The 17576-nt window shown below is 52.6% G+C and overlaps 7 protein-coding genes across 7 annotated transcripts; 6 read left to right on the forward strand and 1 right to left on the reverse strand.

Moving 5' to 3' along the window:
* Positions 1-165: 165 nt before the first annotated feature.
* N7474_006627 (uncharacterized protein) lies at positions 166-2386 on the forward strand (the record flags this gene model as incomplete). The annotated part of the gene is made up of 12 exons (XM_057198037.1): positions 166-177; positions 232-285; positions 338-353; positions 412-689; positions 743-777; positions 828-963; positions 1022-1279; positions 1331-1362; positions 1411-1628; positions 1698-1909; positions 1963-2009; positions 2077-2386. 12 exons carry the CDS (start codon positions 166-168, stop codon positions 2384-2386), a joined length of 1608 nt encoding a protein of 535 aa, XP_057051477.1.
* A 968-nt stretch (positions 2387-3354) lies between these two features.
* On the forward strand, positions 3355-4987 carry N7474_006628 (uncharacterized protein; the record flags this gene model as incomplete). Its single annotated transcript, XM_057198038.1, has 7 exons — positions 3355-3363; positions 3411-3498; positions 3547-3847; positions 3898-4213; positions 4267-4697; positions 4750-4885; positions 4943-4987. The coding sequence occupies 7 exons, from the start codon at positions 3355-3357 to the stop codon at positions 4985-4987; spliced, it is 1326 nt and encodes a 441-aa protein (XP_057051478.1).
* Positions 4988-5257: 270 nt separating this feature from the next.
* On the forward strand, positions 5258-6377 carry N7474_006629 (HpcH/HpaI aldolase/citrate lyase family protein; the record flags this gene model as incomplete). Its single annotated transcript, XM_057198039.1, has 3 exons — positions 5258-5297; positions 5397-5617; positions 5670-6377. The coding sequence occupies 3 exons, from the start codon at positions 5258-5260 to the stop codon at positions 6375-6377; spliced, it is 969 nt and encodes a 322-aa protein (XP_057051479.1).
* A 224-nt stretch (positions 6378-6601) lies between these two features.
* N7474_006630 (CCCH zinc finger and SMR domain protein) lies at positions 6602-8937 on the reverse strand (the record flags this gene model as incomplete). Its single annotated transcript, XM_057198040.1, has 3 exons — positions 6602-7157; positions 7214-7948; positions 8003-8937. The coding sequence occupies 3 exons, from the start codon at positions 8935-8937 to the stop codon at positions 6602-6604; spliced, it is 2226 nt and encodes a 741-aa protein (XP_057051480.1).
* Positions 8938-9918: 981 nt separating this feature from the next.
* On the forward strand, positions 9919-11240 carry N7474_006631 (TVP38/TMEM64 family protein; the record flags this gene model as incomplete). Its single annotated transcript, XM_057198041.1, has 3 exons — positions 9919-10358; positions 10413-10832; positions 10889-11240. 3 exons carry the CDS (start codon positions 9919-9921, stop codon positions 11238-11240), a joined length of 1212 nt encoding a protein of 403 aa, XP_057051481.1.
* A 632-nt stretch (positions 11241-11872) lies between these two features.
* On the forward strand, positions 11873-15090 carry aof2 (putative lysine-specific histone demethylase Aof2; the record flags this gene model as incomplete). The annotated part of the gene is made up of 2 exons (XM_057198042.1): positions 11873-14419; positions 14488-15090. The coding sequence occupies 2 exons, from the start codon at positions 11873-11875 to the stop codon at positions 15088-15090; spliced, it is 3150 nt and encodes a 1049-aa protein (XP_057051482.1).
* Positions 15091-15704: 614 nt separating this feature from the next.
* N7474_006633 (uncharacterized protein) lies at positions 15705-17503 on the forward strand (the record flags this gene model as incomplete). The annotated part of the gene is made up of 7 exons (XM_057198043.1): positions 15705-15910; positions 15966-16150; positions 16217-16307; positions 16363-16387; positions 16437-16609; positions 16658-17101; positions 17149-17503. 7 exons carry the CDS (start codon positions 15705-15707, stop codon positions 17501-17503), a joined length of 1479 nt encoding a protein of 492 aa, XP_057051483.1.
* Between the last annotated feature and the right edge of the window lie 73 nt (positions 17504-17576).

A 17576-nucleotide genomic window follows, 5' to 3' on the forward strand; every position in this document is an offset into this window, starting at 1 on the left:
CTCTGACCAATCACGGCCAGAGCATCGGCTCTTCGGCTCTTTATCTTTTTTCTCGTTAACTTATCACCTTCGGATATATAAACAATGTCGCTGCTGGTGATCCACAGTGACTGACAGGTTTTTGGTGGAAAGAAGACACGCGACTTTGCCGGAACAACAGTCAACATGGTGAGAAAGGTAAGCTGCCCTGCTTCAATGCTGCTCGACCAATTTTAACAGCCACCTAAATAGGAAGTCTACCTTTACGGCATTGCGCCGTGCACCGCCGGCTTAGCCTTTGGATATGTCAGTCAACGCGGACTACCCTACATATTGCCATAATCTAACACATCAATAGGACACCGGTTCAATGAGTGAGTGGTCCCACCAAGCAATTCCCAAGGACAACGAATGACATTCCCGAACTTCCAGGCGGCATCCTCGCCATGCCCCAGTTCCTTACCTACTTCAATCATCCGAGCAATTTCCAGCAAGGCGGTATTACCGCATCCATCCTCGCGGGCGCTTTCGCCGGCTCCCTTCTCACCGGTGCGTTCCTGGCGGATCGGCTCGGCCGCCGGAGGACGATCCTCCTGGGCTCTGCTATCTTCACGATCGGTATCGCGATCTCGACGGCCGCGAACAACGTGGCAGCCCTTGTGGCCGGACGGGTCATTAATGGGCTAGGCAACGGCTGTTTGACCATGACGGTAGGTTAACACGGACTGAGGATGGTGCAATAGGAGCTGACTGCTCGTTCAAGACAACTATGTACCAAAGCGAAATCGCCCCAAGAGAGTATGTGGCTATTCAACTCCACACAAAACGTATGTGCTCATCTGTTACAGGATCCGAGGTCGTATCATCAGCGTCTTCCAGTGCTGCGTCAATTTCGGAATCCTCATCGCCTTCTGGATCCAGTACGGCACCAGCCACATCCAGTCCGAAGCAAGCTGGAGAACTGCCATGGGTCTTCAGATGATCGTATGTCAACCCCCCGAACGGACAAAATAGGGCCATGGACAGTCTGACCGCGCTATAGGCAACTGTCGCACTACACATCACCATGTGGTTTATGCCCGAGTCGCCCCGCTGGCTCGTCCAGAAAGATAAACAGGACGAGGCCCTGCAGGTACTGGCCAGAGTCCACTCTGGAGACGATATCAACGACCCGTACGTCCAGGCCGAGATGGCCGAGATTGTGGCCAAGATTACTTTCGAGAAGAACCACCCGCCGCCTAGCTACTTTGATCTGCTGCTAGGGACACACAAGCGGCGAATGTGGCTCGGAATTGGAGTGGTGAGACTTATTCTATAAAGGATCGTGTAGGAGCGTACTGATCTGGTACAGCAATTCTGGCAATCGATGACCGGAATCAATGTGTAAGCATCACTAACCCCTTTGTACGTTGGTAATCTCACAAATGATAGAATCATGTACTACGCCGTCTTCCTATTCCAGCAGGCCGGCCTCAGCAAGACCTCTTCGTCGCTTCTCGCCAACGGTCTTCAAGGCGTCGTGCTTAACCTCTTCACTTATCCGAATATGTACTATATGGACACATGGGGCCGACGGTGGCCCATGGTCATTGGCGGAGTTGGCATGGGCATCTCCATGATGGTTATTGGCGTCCTCATGAAGACAACCGGTATGTCACTCAGTTTCAGTTTGCGGATCAACCGTTTTTGTAGTGCCGAGACTGACGAGCTCTTCATAGGAAATCCCGTGTACGACCAGTTAACGCAGAAGACGAATTTTCATTTCACAAGCTCGGCCGCTTCGCACACAGTCATCGCCTTTGTGTACATCTATGTCGCCGTATTTGCCATCACCTGGGCATGTGTCGCTTGGGTGTACCCGCCCGAGATCTTTAGCATGAGCATGCGTGGCAGAGCAACATCGATGACCACCGCCACGAATTGGTTTGTTGTGAGTTTACCTGTCGCCAGACCTCGGCCGTGACCATTTCTGACAAGATATAGAACTTCTGGTTCGGTCTATATATCCCTACTGCTATGAAAGAGATCAGGTAACTAAGCACCGCGGGCCCGATTTTATAATTCCTGGGATCATCCACTGACTCTACTCCGCTTCAGCTGGAAGCTCTACATGATTTTCATGTGTTTCTGCTTCCTCATGTCAATTGTCATCTTCCTCTTTTATCCCGAGTCCGCCGGCAAGACCCTCGAGGAGATGGACTTCCTCTTCACTAAGGGCCGCTCAGTATGGACATTCCTCGACCGCGAAGCCACCAAGATCGGCGCCCTTTTCGAGCGCGACTTGGCGCATGGCGAGGCCCTGACTGTGTTCAACGAGGATGACATGATCCTTAAAGCTAAGTCTGGAAAGGGGAGCGACAGTGCGCTTGAGGCGGGGCGTGTTGAAGTGGTGGCCGGGGCAAAATAAGAAACGACTGAAGCCATGTGCGAGTGTATTCACAGCCTTGATATATCGCAAACAACCTCCGGCTTAACTATCTAGTGCACATCCAAGTGAAAATTATACTAATAAAGTAATGCTTGGTGTCCTGAGACCTTGGAGGATGACTCTCCAGGCCAGGTTCTGTCCTTCGGGTTCCAATAGTAATCCTTGATTGATCACCATGACTTATATACCTACCCATGAATAGTATGAAAGAAATATGTCCCCTAGAAGATAGACCAGGCCGAAGCAGATTGAAAGCTACTAAAAGAGCTTCCTGCCCATTCGGGTAGCCACTGCGCCACTGCGCGGAGAAATCACTACATAGAGGCGCCGATCTCGATGTAAATAAAGCCAAGTGCAATCAATAATAGAGGCCATTTGTACCTTTGAACATTCATCCGAAGCAGCCTAAATCGGAAAACCCCCGACGAAGACTAATTAAAAGTCCCTTGTAGTTACATGCCGGAAACTAACTAAGCGGATTCGGGATGGTCTGTCAAAGACGCGATCGCTGCATTGATGTCGTGATCAGAACTGGACCATCGATCAACAAAATGCGCCCTGTGCGTTCTCTTTCACTTGCCAGGTACTTTCTGCGAAGGAATAGACTCGGCATTTGTGTGGGGTTTTCGTTTAGCTCGTATCGTGCCATTCTCCACGTGGATAGCGACTGAACGGGATGAGGGATAATAAAAGGCAAGCGCTTGCTCTCGGTACTTGTCATTGCTATCGCTAGATATTTAAGGCTCCCACCGTTTAGGGATACTCGAAATGGATGCATCACTGAAAGAGATCGAGGCCTCGCCCTCAACATCTACGGGGTCATCTGCGCGGGACGATAATTACGACGTCTATAAGCAGAACCAAGGTCTTGAATACACACGCGATGAAGAAAAAAAGTAATCCGCAAAATCGATCTGCAATTAATACCTCTGTTATTCGTGATATACATGCTGCAGGTGAGTGAACGTCATTCCGCGCGCTATTATCTGCTGACTCCTCGCAGTATCTGGACAAAAACAGCATCAATTTCGCATCTGTGTATGGTCTCAAGGAAGGAACGGGGCTAGTGGGACAGGACTACTCATGGCTCGGTGAGTTCTGTTCTCAGCTCCTCATAAAAAACCAGCTAACCTGTCAAGGCTCCATCTTCTACTTCGGATACCTGATCGCCCAGTGGCCCGCAGGACTAGCATTGCAGAAGCTTCCGATTGGCAAGTTTCTGGGAACTACCAGTATAGTATGGGGGGCTCTGCTCATGACCACGCCGGCCTGCCACAATTTCGCTGGGATTGCAGCCAACCGCTTCATCTTAGGTTTGGTTGAGGCCGTGGTTAACCCTGGCTTTGTATTGTTGATGAGCATGTGGTATACGTCCACCGAGCAGCCTCTACGATTAGAAGCGTACTATTGCACAAATGGCGTTGCCACCATGTTTGGAGGGTGAGTTCTACCTAATCAGTTTCCTTGAGACACTGAAATAACCTGGACAGATTGATTGGTTATGCCGTTGGCCATATCACCACCGGTCTTGCTCGGTGGATGTACGTCTTTCTCATATTCGGAGCCATCTCCATTGTAGTTGGGGTTCTGGCTCTCGTGCTCCTCCCGGACTTGCCTTCGACGGCCAAGTTCCTCAGCGAGCGCGAGAGAGCCATCGCGGTCGAACGAGTCGCGGTTAATAATCAAGGCGTGAAGAACCATCATTTCAAGTGGGAGCAGGTGTGGCAGGCAGCGCGGGATCCCAAGACATGGCTCTTATTTGTCATGGCTATTGGAGCCCAGGTGCCCAATTCAGCGTTGACGAGTGTATGTTCCCTTAACTTCTCTTATGAGAGCAATGACACTAACAAAAGCAAAAGTTCACATCCATCATTGTCGAGTCTTTCGGCTTCGATACACTCGGAACACAGTACCTCCAGATCCCCGGCGGTGCCGTCCAATTCCTCACTCTCCTGATCGGCGGTTTCATCGCGACCAAGTATAGCGGGAGATTCCACTCGCGGAGTGCTTGCATGATCGTCGCCAACACTACTTGTATCATTGGGTCTGGACTACTAGTTGGACTCCCCAGTACGAACAAATGGGGCCGTCTAGTCGCACTATGGCTATGCTATTTTCAAGGACTGGGATTCAGCATGAGTCTTACTATCATCAGCTCCAATATCGCCGGATACACCAAGAAACAAGTGACGGGTGCGCTGCTGTTTACAGGGTACTGCATTGGCAACATTATAGGCCCGCAGACATTTATTTCGAGCGAGGCTCCTGGCTATCACAGTGCCTATATTGCGTATGCTGTTCTTTGGGACTGGATTTGGATACACGGGCTGACAGATGTATAGAATGCTGGTCGGGTACTCGGTCAAACTGGCTGCGATTCTTGCTTTGTACATTTATATGTACCGGGAGAATAAGCGACGGGACCAAAATGCACGCAATGGTGAAATCGTGGAAGATGGAATTGAGAATGGAATGCTGGTAAGTGGAGGTGAATTATCTTGGCTGTACATGCTGGCTAACTAACCCATGATCTAGGATCAAACGGAGCTCGACAACCGGGCATTTCGATATGTGCTATAGCATAATCACGTACTTGAATACAGAATTAGGGCAGGATGATAGAGAATGTCGCCAAAGTAGTAGTAGTAGTAGTAGTAGTAGTAGTAGTAGTAGTAGTAGTAGTAGTAGTAGTAGTAGTAGTAGTCGTCAAATAGCCGGAGTCGGCTTCGCCGATCAGTGGGATTGCCGACCCCAACCGAGTTCCTCAACTCCCCTGCTTGGTCTATCCAACCCCATTGTTCTCCCGGAGGACCAAACTACTACAGATTGACAAGTGTACCAACCTCAATCATGGCCGCACGCAACACTCTCCGCCGGTCCATGCTCTACGGTACGTCCACCAGCCCGCTCTATCTACGATTCCTTCCTGCTCTTCCCCGCATTCATCAGTATCTCCGACCCCAGCTCTAACATGCTACACGACATACAGTCCCCGGATCCTCACAGCGCTTCCTCGACAAATCCCGCTCACTAACCGCCGACTGCGTCGCCTATGACCTCGAAGACAGCGTCACTCCGCACATGAAAGCGGAGGCCCGCTCGCTGGTGCGGAGAGCCATCGACCAGCCCACGCCCTTGGGTATCCGGGAGCGAGCAGTGCGCATCAACTCCGTAGACAGCGGGCTGGCGCTGGGTGATCTTACCGAAGTGGTGAGCCAACTGCTTCCTCTGTTTCTTTTTACATTCTAACAAAATTTCCCAGCTCCAATCGCCGAACCTATCCACGATCATGATCCCCAAAGTGAACTCCGCCTCGGACTTGACCTTCGTCACAGACGTGGTGAACCACGTTCTCTCCCAGCAACCCGCCACCTCCGAAGTCCCAAGGACCCCAATCTCCCTGATCGCACTCATCGAAACCGCCAAATCACTCACAAACCTATCCCAAATCTGCTCCGCAACCCCTCTCCTCCAAGGGCTCGGCTTCGCCGCCGAAGACTTCGCTCTAGACCTTAGCATAACGCGCACGCCTTCACTAACGGAATTCCTATTCGCGCGCTCTGCAATCGCAACGGCTGCCCGCGCCGCGAACCTTCCCTCAACCATCGACCTAGTCTGCACGGCGTACAAGTCTGATAAAGGCGATGGATCGCCGCCCGCCGCGCTGGAGGAGGAGTGTCGCAATGGACGGAGGTTGGGGTTCAATGGGAAGCAGTGCATTCATCCGACGCAGGTGAAGACGGTGAATGAGATCTTTGGGCCGGACGCTGAGGAGACGGTTTGGGCGATGCGTGTTGTTATTGCAGATGAGAAGGCGGCCAGGAGTGGGCGTGGGGCGTGGACGCTTGATGGGAAGATGATTGATGTGCCTGTTGCGCATAAGGCAAGGGCGATTGTTACCAAGGCGGAGGCTTGTGGGGTTGATGTTTCTGCGCTGAGGGAGGAGTGGATGCACCAGGAGCCTGAGTAGCTGCGGTGTAAATATCTAAGTAAAGAGAAGAGAGAAATGGAATGGATGATGGATAGTTCTGGATGTGTTTCTTTCCTTTCCTCCTCTATCTGACTATGCGGAGAGCCCGAAGGATATATAGATGGGTGAATACCTCTATGCTGTGTTGAAAACAGTCGGGGTTACTAGGGCAAAAACCCAAGGATGGTAACTATAATGGGTATCGTTGCACAATCGGTGTGCTGTCATTGATCCTTCGTCTCCAGATCCTCGCGCTTCAATAGCTGAATCTTGCCCATTGCCAGAGTAGGCTCGCTGGCATCTCCCTCCGTCGCATTCCCAACACTGCGAGCAAGAGATTTGTCATAACTGGTCGGATCGATCCCAAGGATCCCGCCAACGTAGCCACCGCGCTCACCCGGCACGCTGAACTCGCGGAATAGGTACCGCCATTCGTTGAGCCAGGCTTTGACGGCCTTTCCGATCTTGTCCTTGCCATTTTTCGAGTGATGTCCGGTGCCCGTGATTGCATAGACTACCCGCAACCCTTCTCGCGCGTGCTTCAGAAGGATTTTCTCCAGGTACTCAATCGCCTCCTCGGGGTGGAGACCGTGCAGATCAACATAGAGTTCTTCTGATGAATCGTCCAGGCCTGCATGATGCAAATGCTGGTTGCGTTCCTCGTACAGTTGGCGCGCTGCTTCACGATGACATCTGCGCATCGCGTCGTTCTCGGCTTGGCCACGGAGCGAGAGGGCTTTGGCGGCGCGAGCATCGTTTCGGTTCCAAGCTTGGGCAGCACTGACAGATATGGTTAGCAAGCTGTTATTCTTATCAGACACCGGAGGAGGCAATACCTTTGCAGAAATTTGTTCCGCACGGTGCCATGCCGGATTGCTTCGGTGCGGTACTTGATATATTGCTGGTTGGCTCTTCCCCCAGTCTCGAGCCAGGGGATATTTTGCGGCGGCGGGATTGACTGAGCCGCGGCGCTGTTTTCACGACCCTTGGGCTCTTTGTTGTTCTTAAATTTGCTTTTTCCAAGAGCTGGCGATGGGGACATGCGAACGACGTCCGCCAATGATGAGGGTGGAATGTTCTCTCTGCTGAGATTCCCCTCACGGTTATTGTGCCCGCCTCGTTTCCCGTGATGTTTTTTCCCAGCGTTCTTTGCGCTAACTGCGGCGAGAGTTGGAAACGCATCTTGGTCGTCAACCGACGGGGCGGTGGGATTGAGTTCCCGATTCTGATGGCGGCTGGCAGGACGGGACTGAGGGCGCGTAAGAAGCGTCATGCTTCCATTGCGTTTTCCCATTCCCGAATGCAGCCCAGGAGGGATAGGCTTGCTGCCTTGTAGAAGGTGAGGGGATGGATATCGGCCAATATATTGTCCAGCCCAGGGGTCTTCCGCTGCGGCTGACGACTGTAATGGTGGGAATGCGTCAGAGCCACTGTCTCCCTGAAACGGAGAGCCGGTTGGTGGCGATGTTGGCCGACTGCCATCTGTGACACTGAGATTGGATATAAGTGCGGACGGATCATGAGAGAATGGGCAGCCCTGGCCGGCCAGACAGTTGCCCATGACCCAGTATCTTTTGCCAACTGGTCAGCATGAAATGTGAAACTTCATTGGAAAAGGCACTTACTTGCACACATGACTTGTCAAATCATGGCTGAAGCGGCAGTCCGCCCGCAGACATTGGCCAGTGGACAACCAGTACTTGCACACTATCGGGCTCCGATTATGCCCCGAGGGCGTGATCGGGCGTGATTGATCCATTGCCATAGACTTGCCCACCACCACACGACCGTCGTCGTGCTGTTTCGGAAACACGTCCACCTCTTGATCTTGAGTCAGTGATGCGATGGTAGCGCCGAGGTCATAGCTGTTTGCTTCTAGAGCCGCTTCGATTTCATCATTTGAACGTCTATCACCCAGCACGGTGCGCAAGATATCGTGCGGGCTCATATCAGGCACAAACTCAGCCGCAGTCGCACTCAGGCCGGCTACGCTGAGCCCGCCTAGTGACGAGGTCGTGCTGTTGGCATCGTCTGCGACAAGCCAGTCGACGTTGCTATCGCTGCCAAAGTCCCCATAGAAATCGGACAACTGACTTTGATCTGAGAATTCATACGCGTTCAGATTCGGGGAGTGGGGAATAGGTTGCGCAAGGGCGAGTCGGGGTGAAGGGCGTGGAGAAGTGAACGGGGAGACGGTCGAGGAGAGTGGAGGCCGGGAAAACGCCCCGCGGGAGCTCTGCACCCACGAGGTACTCCCGGGACTGGTTCCCAGGTTGGAATGAGGCGATAAAGGCGTAGACGAGCGAGCCATCTGCCAGGGTGCAGGTGAGGCACGGCGAATCACGGTATGACGACTAGGCGGGGGGATGAGTCTGGTAGGCTGCGGTTTCGATGCCGCCAGAGGATATCCAGCACCGCGTTCTCCAAGGACGAGCCGGACAAGGTGGTGTTTGCGCGCAAGAACTCTTCCACTTTTTCCACCTGCTCCTCCTCGTCCAGGGTCTGGTCCTGCAAGATGTGCAGGCATCTCTCGAGCAGCTCCTCCGAAACCATTGTGCATGCGCGGTGTCGCGCGTCGGAAAAGGGGATGGCGTAGTCGAGACGAAGGCGGGGGGAGGACAGGGACTGAGCGCTGCGGAGATAAGCAGCGGGGGTGTGAGAGGGATGACAATATAATGCTCAGGGAGTCAGGCAGCGGGTCAGAAGGTCCGGGCCATGATCCCGCGATGATAAGCCAAAGTGGTCCAGGGATGTCGGGGGAATTCGGTCGATAGGGGGAACAGCAGTGGAAGCCGATGGCACGCGGAAGGGACAGATCGCGGAGGCAGATTACATCGCATCGGCCCTTGAGTGCGCTGATCGGGCGAGGGAAAGAGGTGGGTGGGAGGGTGGTGGATAAACAGACGGAAGAGAGGGAGAAGAAGATGAAGTGCAAACAAAGAGGGGAGTGGGTGGAGCAGGGATCAACACTATACGGCAGATACCTCGTCGACAGTATACAACAGACACATGACAGTACTTTGGCTCTGCTATACGAGGAATAGTTATCGTGACGGTATTTAACTCAATTGACATGACTAGAAAATCTCAACTCAGCAGGAGTGATCGAATGGGAGATGTTCACTCCGATCTGGTCATCGTCGGCGACCGCAATTAATGATCTCTAATGGTGATTGAGTACAGAATGGTCGATGCAATAGGTGATTTCTTACTTTGATTATTTACCCACAGTCTCTCTGGGTGCCTAGTAGTACCTAGGTCAGGCAGCCGGATATACTCCGCCACGTTCGCCAGTAAACCTGCTCCGCCCCCGGCAGCTCCGCTGACTGTTCAATCAATCAATCATTTACCCAATATCCCTCTCTTCCTTTCTTTTCATCCTCATGTCCGACCCTGCGATCTGGGCTTTCCCATGCCCTGACGGTGTTCTTCTAATGGTCTAGCTGTCCACTGGCCATTATTTTGTCGATCGCTACCTGATAATCCCGACAGATCCCTCCCCGGATCCGATCTCTCCCCGTTATTTGATCAACCACCCACCATGCCTGCGGACTACCAGTCCACGGCCCAGGCATTGGCGCTCCCGATATCCTCAGATTCTCCCTCTCCTGACGACGATGCCCAACCCCCTTGGACCCGTGCGCGCTGGTCCAGCGAACGCGCAACCACCTTCCGCGACCAGCTGATCAACCGAGGCACGGAGCTGTCCAATCGCGTATACGACCTGTGGATGCGAATGAGTCTGCTGCAGAAAGTAGGCACCGTCACGGCGGCGGTCGCAATGCTTACCTTGGCCATTGTGTTCATGGTCTTCACCGGCAAGCTCTTTCTCTGGCTCGGTCCGGTCGCGGAGAAGTGGGAGAATTCTGCCCTGGTGGGCTTCATCCTGTGGCTGTGTGTCTTTTTCGTCTCGTTCCCGCCTCTCGTCGGGTGGTCCACGTTTGGAACCGTGTTGGGGTTCATCTTTGGGACGTGGAAGGGGTAAGCCACCTCCCGCGCGCAGACCTCAGCAAAGCTAACCTGCAATTCTAACAGGTGGCTGATTTACGCGACCGCATCCGTTCTTGGGTCGACCTGCTCTTTCGTCGTGTCGCGGACAGTCCTGTCCAAGTTTGTCAACCGTATGATGGAACGAGACACGCGGTTTGCCGCGCTGGCCCTGACACTGAAATACGACGGGCTCAAGCTTCTCTGCATGATCCGCCTGTGCCCGCTACCCTACTCAATATGTAACGGAGCGGTCTCTACATTTCCGACCGTGCAACCTCTGATGTACGGGCTGGCCACCGCCATCATCACCCCCAAGCTGCTGGTCCCCACCTTCATAGGCAGCCGAGTCCGGCTCCTCTCGGACAAGAACGAGGAGATGAGTGCAGCCTCAAAGGCCATCAACATCTGCAGCATCCTTGTCACAGTCTCCATCGGGATCTTTACAGGGTGGTATATCTATCAACGGTGCGCATCTCCAGTCTCGGCTACTCCGCCTTGTTGCTAACTTTCCCTTGCGATAGAACACTCGCCCGCGCCAAAGAACTCGAAGCCAAAGAACGTGCCGATATTCGACAGTCCCTCCAAGCAGATCATGCCGCGCACCGGCCTCACGGCTCGTTTTCGGACGACTCGGACGTCAACGCTGCCTCCAAAACACTTGCTCGGGATGAGGAGGAGCGCATCGGGTTTGGTGACTTCGATGATGACCATGTTGATTTGGAGCTGGGTGATGACAGCGACAGCGACCGCTCGCCTAGGCAATGGAAGTCGAACCGGCGGTCGTACCATGACGAGTTCACGGATAATGACTCGGATGGATATGAAGGGACATCAGGCGAGGCGTATGGCCTGCACCGACATATTTCCGAATAGAATAATGACGATTGTGACGAACAATAATATTCACTCTCTATTCTATAGTCTCAATAGAACCGTCCAACAATGGACTCAATAATGGAGTAGGAAATGTCCGGTAGGGGCGGACTGACAAATACGCCCACGGAATGCGGCAACTTCGCCGTCCGTCGAATTCTCACTCGCTTTTCATCCATTCGTTCGTTCTGGCCAGACAACTTGGATGTTTCGCTCTGTTCTGACAAGTGCTGCGCCGCTGACTGCATGTAAGTTCCCGTGTGGCTTTCAGCCCTGGTCCCCCTCGAAGGATTGGCGGAGTATGCATTAATTCCTATCGGCCCCAAACCTCCCCTCTCTACCCTTGTCTATCCTATCGCCCTATGTATCTACAAATAACGATTGAAATTCTGACTTGCTTTCAGATCATCTCCGATCTCGGTCTTACCGGAATCCCTCCGTCTGCGCATGTCGACTAGCGATGTGGACTCGGTGGTTGCGAAGCCCTGACCCTTGATATCCACGCATTCGTCTGAGATATGGAGGCCTATCAATGATTCAGAAGGGATTTCATTGCTAGAGAACACCGGTTTTACTTTCTGTGCATCACTGGTTCCAAGACGTGTGAGAAGGACGACTTCCGATCAGTTTGCATGTCCTCGGCATCTACGACATCCCAGATGGTTCCATACATCGATCAATTTGCCGTAAATGGCAATATCACGGCTGATATACAAGGATCATTGCTGTCTGAACAGCCAGAGCCGCCCATCAAACGGGCGCGGACCTCGAACAGTCCTCCTCTGAACAAAGTCCCTAGCTCGGTGTCCATTAACCATCCAAAACTGCCTGAAGATGTCAACGCTACATCCTATCAGCCTATAATGAGCAACGGTGTTCAGGGTATCAATGGATCAATTCGAGATTCATATGCCAGCGGGGGCAGCAGCACGCCCCAGGAGTCGACCACGTCCACTTCATTCACATCCTCCTTTGGTACGAAGAAATCTACATCTCCTCCGACAACACCGGCAAAATCGCGCTCGACACCTCCCTACCCCTCGGGCTTGAACCTGGCGGACAGTAGTAAAGTTGACTTTTCCAAATGCCGGCCCCGGTCGTCCATCCCTTCGAGGCTTTCACCTGCTGTCTACGGCCAACAATGTGTTGCAGCCGGATATGCGTCTCGACTGGATCCATATGCGCTTCATCGCAAGGAACAGGATGCACTTCAAGACCACCTTTGCCATCTGCAAGTCACGCTCTACCTCAACATCCGGAATGGAATCCTACGGCTCTGGACCCGGAACCCTATGGTCAGTGTCACCAGGGAGGAAGCCTTGGGCTGTGCCAAGGACTACAGATGGATGAACCTGGCGTCATTCGCCTATGACTGGCTTGTCCGGAACGGCTATATTAATTTTGGCTGCGTGGAGGCTCCGATACCGCAAGTGCCACCAAAGCGCGGCAGACGAAAAGAGGGTCCTGTTATTGTCGTGGTTGGCGCTGGAGTGGCTGGTTTGGGCTGCGCAAGGCAGTTGGAGAGTCTTTTTCGTCACTACCGTGACGCAGACACCGCGCCTCGTGTTGTCCTCCTGGAGGGCCGTCGCAGAATCGGTGGGCGTATCTACTCACACCCTCTTCACAGTCTACAATCAGCAGATCTTCCTTCTGGGCTCGTTCCCAAGGCGGAAATGGGTGCGCAGATTATCGTGGGTTTCGACCAGGGCAACCCTCTGGACCAGATCGTGCGTGGCCAACTGGCTCTTTCTTATCACTTTCTCCGTGATATCTCGACGATTTACGATATAGATGGATCGCCCGTGGATGAGGTTCGGGATTCCATGGACGAAAAGCTCTACAATGATGTGCTTGATCGCGCTGGTTTCTACCGACATAACGCAGTTATCGTTCCCACTGCTGAAGGTGACCGCGACATGATTGATACGGGGCGGGAGTCGACGGTGAACGATGGCCTGACGGTACGACAATACGAGGATGCCAGAGCCGCCGGGACGATCGATTTGCTAGTCCCCAAGAAACGAGTTCGTCGCGGAGTCGGACACAAGACTGCGGATATCAAGCCGTCTGGGGATACAGATCTTGTCGGTCCATCCAAGGAGCATCCGGCGGCTTTGGCTTGCCAGTCGATGGGGTGGAAGCTGAATCCAGGTTACACTGTGAATAACACTCTTGAACTCGAGACTCTTGCGAAAGAATCTCCAGTACAAACCCTCGGCGCGATCATGGACGAGGGAGTCAAGCAATATCAGCGCATGCTTCCGTTGACACCAAGGGATATGCGGCTTTTGAACTGGCATTTCGCAAATCTCGAGTATGCCAACGCCACAAACGTCGACCGACTGAGCTTAACCGGCTGGGATCAAGACATTGGCAATGAATTCGAGGGAGAACATTCACAGGTGGTGGGCGGTTATTCACAACTACCCTATGGGCTGTATTCTCTTCCTACGCAGCTTGATGTGCGCACCGGCAAGATTGTTTCCAACATCTCTTACAATGCAGTTGGGTCTGGAAACCGGAAAGCGATGGTCCAGTGTGAAGACGGCGAGAAGTTTATGGCCGACCACGTCGTGTTCACCGGGTCTCTTGGCATCCTGAAACAACAATCGATCACGTTTAACCCACCTCTTCCAGACTGGAAGAGCGGTGCAATTGACCGACTAGGATTCGGAGTCATGAACAAGGTTATCTTGGTGTTTGACCAGCCATTCTGGGATACGGACCGGGATATGTTCGGTCTTTTACGCGAGCCTGAGAACCCGAACAGCATGGTGCAGGAGGAGTATGCGGCAAATCGTGGCCGATTTTATCTGTTCTGGAACTGTGTGCCAACCACAGGTCTTCCGGTTCTCATCGCTCTCATGGCCGGCGACGCAGCTCACCAGGCGGAGCGGACTTCAGATGCCGAAATCATTGGTGAAGTCACCAGCCAACTCCGGAACGTCTTCAAGCATGCCACTGTCCCCGATCCACTCGAGACCATCATCACCCGCTGGGGCAGTGACCGATTCACCCGCGGAAGCTACTCCTACGTGGCGGCCGCCGCTCTCCCAGAAGACTACGACCTAATGGCCCGGCAAATTGGCAACCTGCACTTTGCAGGCGAAGCCACCTGCGGCACTCACCCAGCTACTGTCCACGGCGCATACCTTTCCGGACTGCGCGCCGCATCCGAGGTAATCGAGTCCACCATAGGCCCCATCGAGATACCCAACCCCCTGGTCCCCGAGAAAGTCAACGGCAGCGTATCGACAACACCCAACGGCACCACCACGCCGGCGTACCAAAAGAGAAAGGCTTCAAACACCACCCTCTCCACAACGCCAACAACCACAACAACCCCCCTGCCCGCCAACACAACCCAAAATCCACCGAGAAATCTAAAGAAGAAGCCTACACCCAAGCCTTCTGGACCGAAATCTACGCCGAGCTGGGCCCCGCACCTCCCCGCCCCCCAAAAGCAGGCCTGAACCCCTTCCTCCTCTACCAGAAGGACTACTGGACCACCTGCCGCGAGCAGTGCGACGAAGCCCGCCGCACAGCAACCAAGAACACGAACGCGCGCGCCGCTCGCGACGAGATCCGGCACGCTCTCGGCCAGATGTGGCGCAATGCCCCGGCCGACATTAAGGCGCCATACCTTGCGCAGACGGAGGCGAATCGCAGGGCTAATACTGAGGCTTGGGAGAAGTGGAAGGTTGAGGTCACCGAGTGGGAGAGGTTGACTTATGTCGTTAAGGATCGGTGGTGTGCTGCTAATCCGTTTGAGACTTGGCAGGCTGGTACCGGTGTGTCTGGAGATGCTGCTGCTGGGGCTCAGAGTAACGGGGTGTCTCATACTTCCTGAATGTGAGGTGGAAGAGTCAGTAGCTGGTCCAATGTTGTTGCTTTCTACACTTACCTCCATACCTTGATTGATACGGATTTTAACCATGTATGAATGAATGCAGTTTAACGAGATATGCCAGCACCCACTATTGCACCATTAATTGAGCCTATTCACCTCTAGCAGTCTATAAAGAAGGCAAACAGTTCTCGGTGTGAATTTACCCGAACGAAGCTCCTTTCCCCCGCGTTTTCAGGATTTCCAAGGCTTCCGCACGGCCTCGCAGGATCTGGACTTCTCATGCAAGTGCTTGAATATTGACCGGATACTAACGGTCACTTTCTCGGGATCTTGGCAGCCGATGTGGAGTCAGTCACCCCGGGATTTTGCCCCCAGGACTCACGCACCAACCCGGGGTCATTGTAAAAAAGCATCAACCAATTGTAATTCCATTTTATCAAATATTAAATGGGCTTGCGTTGCTTTAGTATGACACCGGTCCGTTATAAGCTTTCTATTATCGACTGGAACCAAGACATGACTTGGTTCCGATTATTGCGGGGGTCCCCGTCATAAAAGGAGCTTCTTCCCATGTAGAAGAGTTCCAACATAGCGACATAACAGGCATTGAAACTATGGGCCATACTATTACATCAGAACATGTTGAGGAGAGTCAAGACAAAGCCATCCCTGGCCTGCTACAAGATCCACTCTACGAGGTATACGTTTCGAAGAGCCCAGAATGGCACCAAGAGATGAACCGTACCCTTCTTCGCAAGGTGGACATCCATCTACTACCTTTTCTTATTCTTATGTATTTCTTGAACTTTTTGGATCGCAAGTATGGCAGTTTCGTTCTCGCTTGTTTCTTTGTCACTGTGCTAATAATTGACCAGCAACCTGTCCCAGGCACGACTCGGTTCATTGGAGAAAGACCTGGGAATGGTGGACACCGATTTCAACCTCGCAACAAGCATTCTATTTGTTGGATATATCCTCATGCAGCTGCCATCTAATCTTCTTATCACTCGTGTTCCGCCTGCCCGTTTTCTGGGCATAGCCATGGCCACATGGCAAGTCTGTCCGTAATGCCATGTGTGGATTCAAGGCTCATATTCTCGCAGGGGGTCTATTTCCGCTTGTCAAGCGGCCGCTCAATCCTTTACTGGAATTGTTGTAGCACGATTCTTTCTGGGCTTCGTGGAGGCCCCCTTTTTCCCAGGCGCACTTATGCTAATGTGAGTTGCCTTTTGGAGTAATAACCAAGAGATCATCACTGACGGTTGTGTCTAGGTCGAGCTGGTATACCAGACAAGAGGTAGGTGCCTCGGACTATATTTTAATCTCTGCATGTCTGACTGAATTAGCTGGTCCATCGTGTTGCGTGGTTCTACTCCGGTAGCTCCCTGGCCAATGCCTTCGGAGGTCTGATAGGTGCTGGAGTCCTTGGAACCCTTGATGGTGCATTGGGAGTTGCAGCATGGAGATGGCTCTTCATTATTGAAGGTTGCATCACAGTCGCTGTGTCTGTCACAGCAGCGTACGTTTCTACCTGCATTCCTTTCCTTCCTTATGCTGACCATTTTAGCATTTTCCTCCCTAACTACCCGGCATCAACTTCCTGGCTGAATGAGCAAGAAAAGGCATATGCTCAATGGCGCCTCATGCATGACGCTAAAGAAGCAGATGACGCTACTTCAGTCAGCATTGTAGAAGGATTGAAACTAGTCTTCACCGATAAGAGGGTGTACCTCTTCATACTTCTTCTGCACACTTCGCTTCTCTCCCAAACCTTCCAGTACTTCTTCCCGACTATTGTGCAGACACTTGGTTATGGCAATATTGAGACATTATTACTCACTGCACCGGTCTGGATCTTAACATTCCTGGTCTCACTCCTGGTAACCTGGACATCTGGCAGGACGAACGATCGAAGTCTCCATATCGTTGCCTTGAACGTTATCAGTTTCATCGGGATCGTTATTGCTACTGCAACAACAAATACCGGCGCTCGAATATTTGCTATGTTTCTGTGAGCCTTTTTCTCCTGACTTGTAGGGTTGAGACTAACCTGCTCAGAATGCCTATGGGCGCCGTTTCGGCCTGTACGATCATCCTCGCTTGGGAAGCCAACTCATTCCCTCGACCATTGGTCAAACGATCAGCTGCGCTTGCCCTAATCAATTTAACGGGTAACGCTTCTTCAATCTATGGCAGCTACATGTGGCCGTCTTCCACAGGCCCACGGTACATTCCTGGAGGTAGTGCGACTGCTGCGATCTTACTTGTAGTGGCGGGTCTGGCATTGACAATCCGTCTTTTGCATGTCAAAATGAATAAACAATTGGAAGAAGCTGAGTCCTCGCAAGACGTTCGTCCTGCAGAGATGGACAAGCCCGACTCTCCACCAGCTGGGTTTCGTTATATATTGTGAGGTGTGGTTCCAAGACCACAAAGTTTCTGGGCTTTCAGATTGACTGTCAAACATGGGCGATCAGAATTAGCAA

This window comes from Penicillium riverlandense, assembly GCF_028828495.1.
Source record: "Penicillium riverlandense strain IBT 135883 chromosome Unknown utg000006l_segment0_segment0, whole genome shotgun sequence".
Taxonomy (NCBI): Eukaryota; Fungi; Ascomycota; class Eurotiomycetes; order Eurotiales; family Aspergillaceae; genus Penicillium; species Penicillium riverlandense.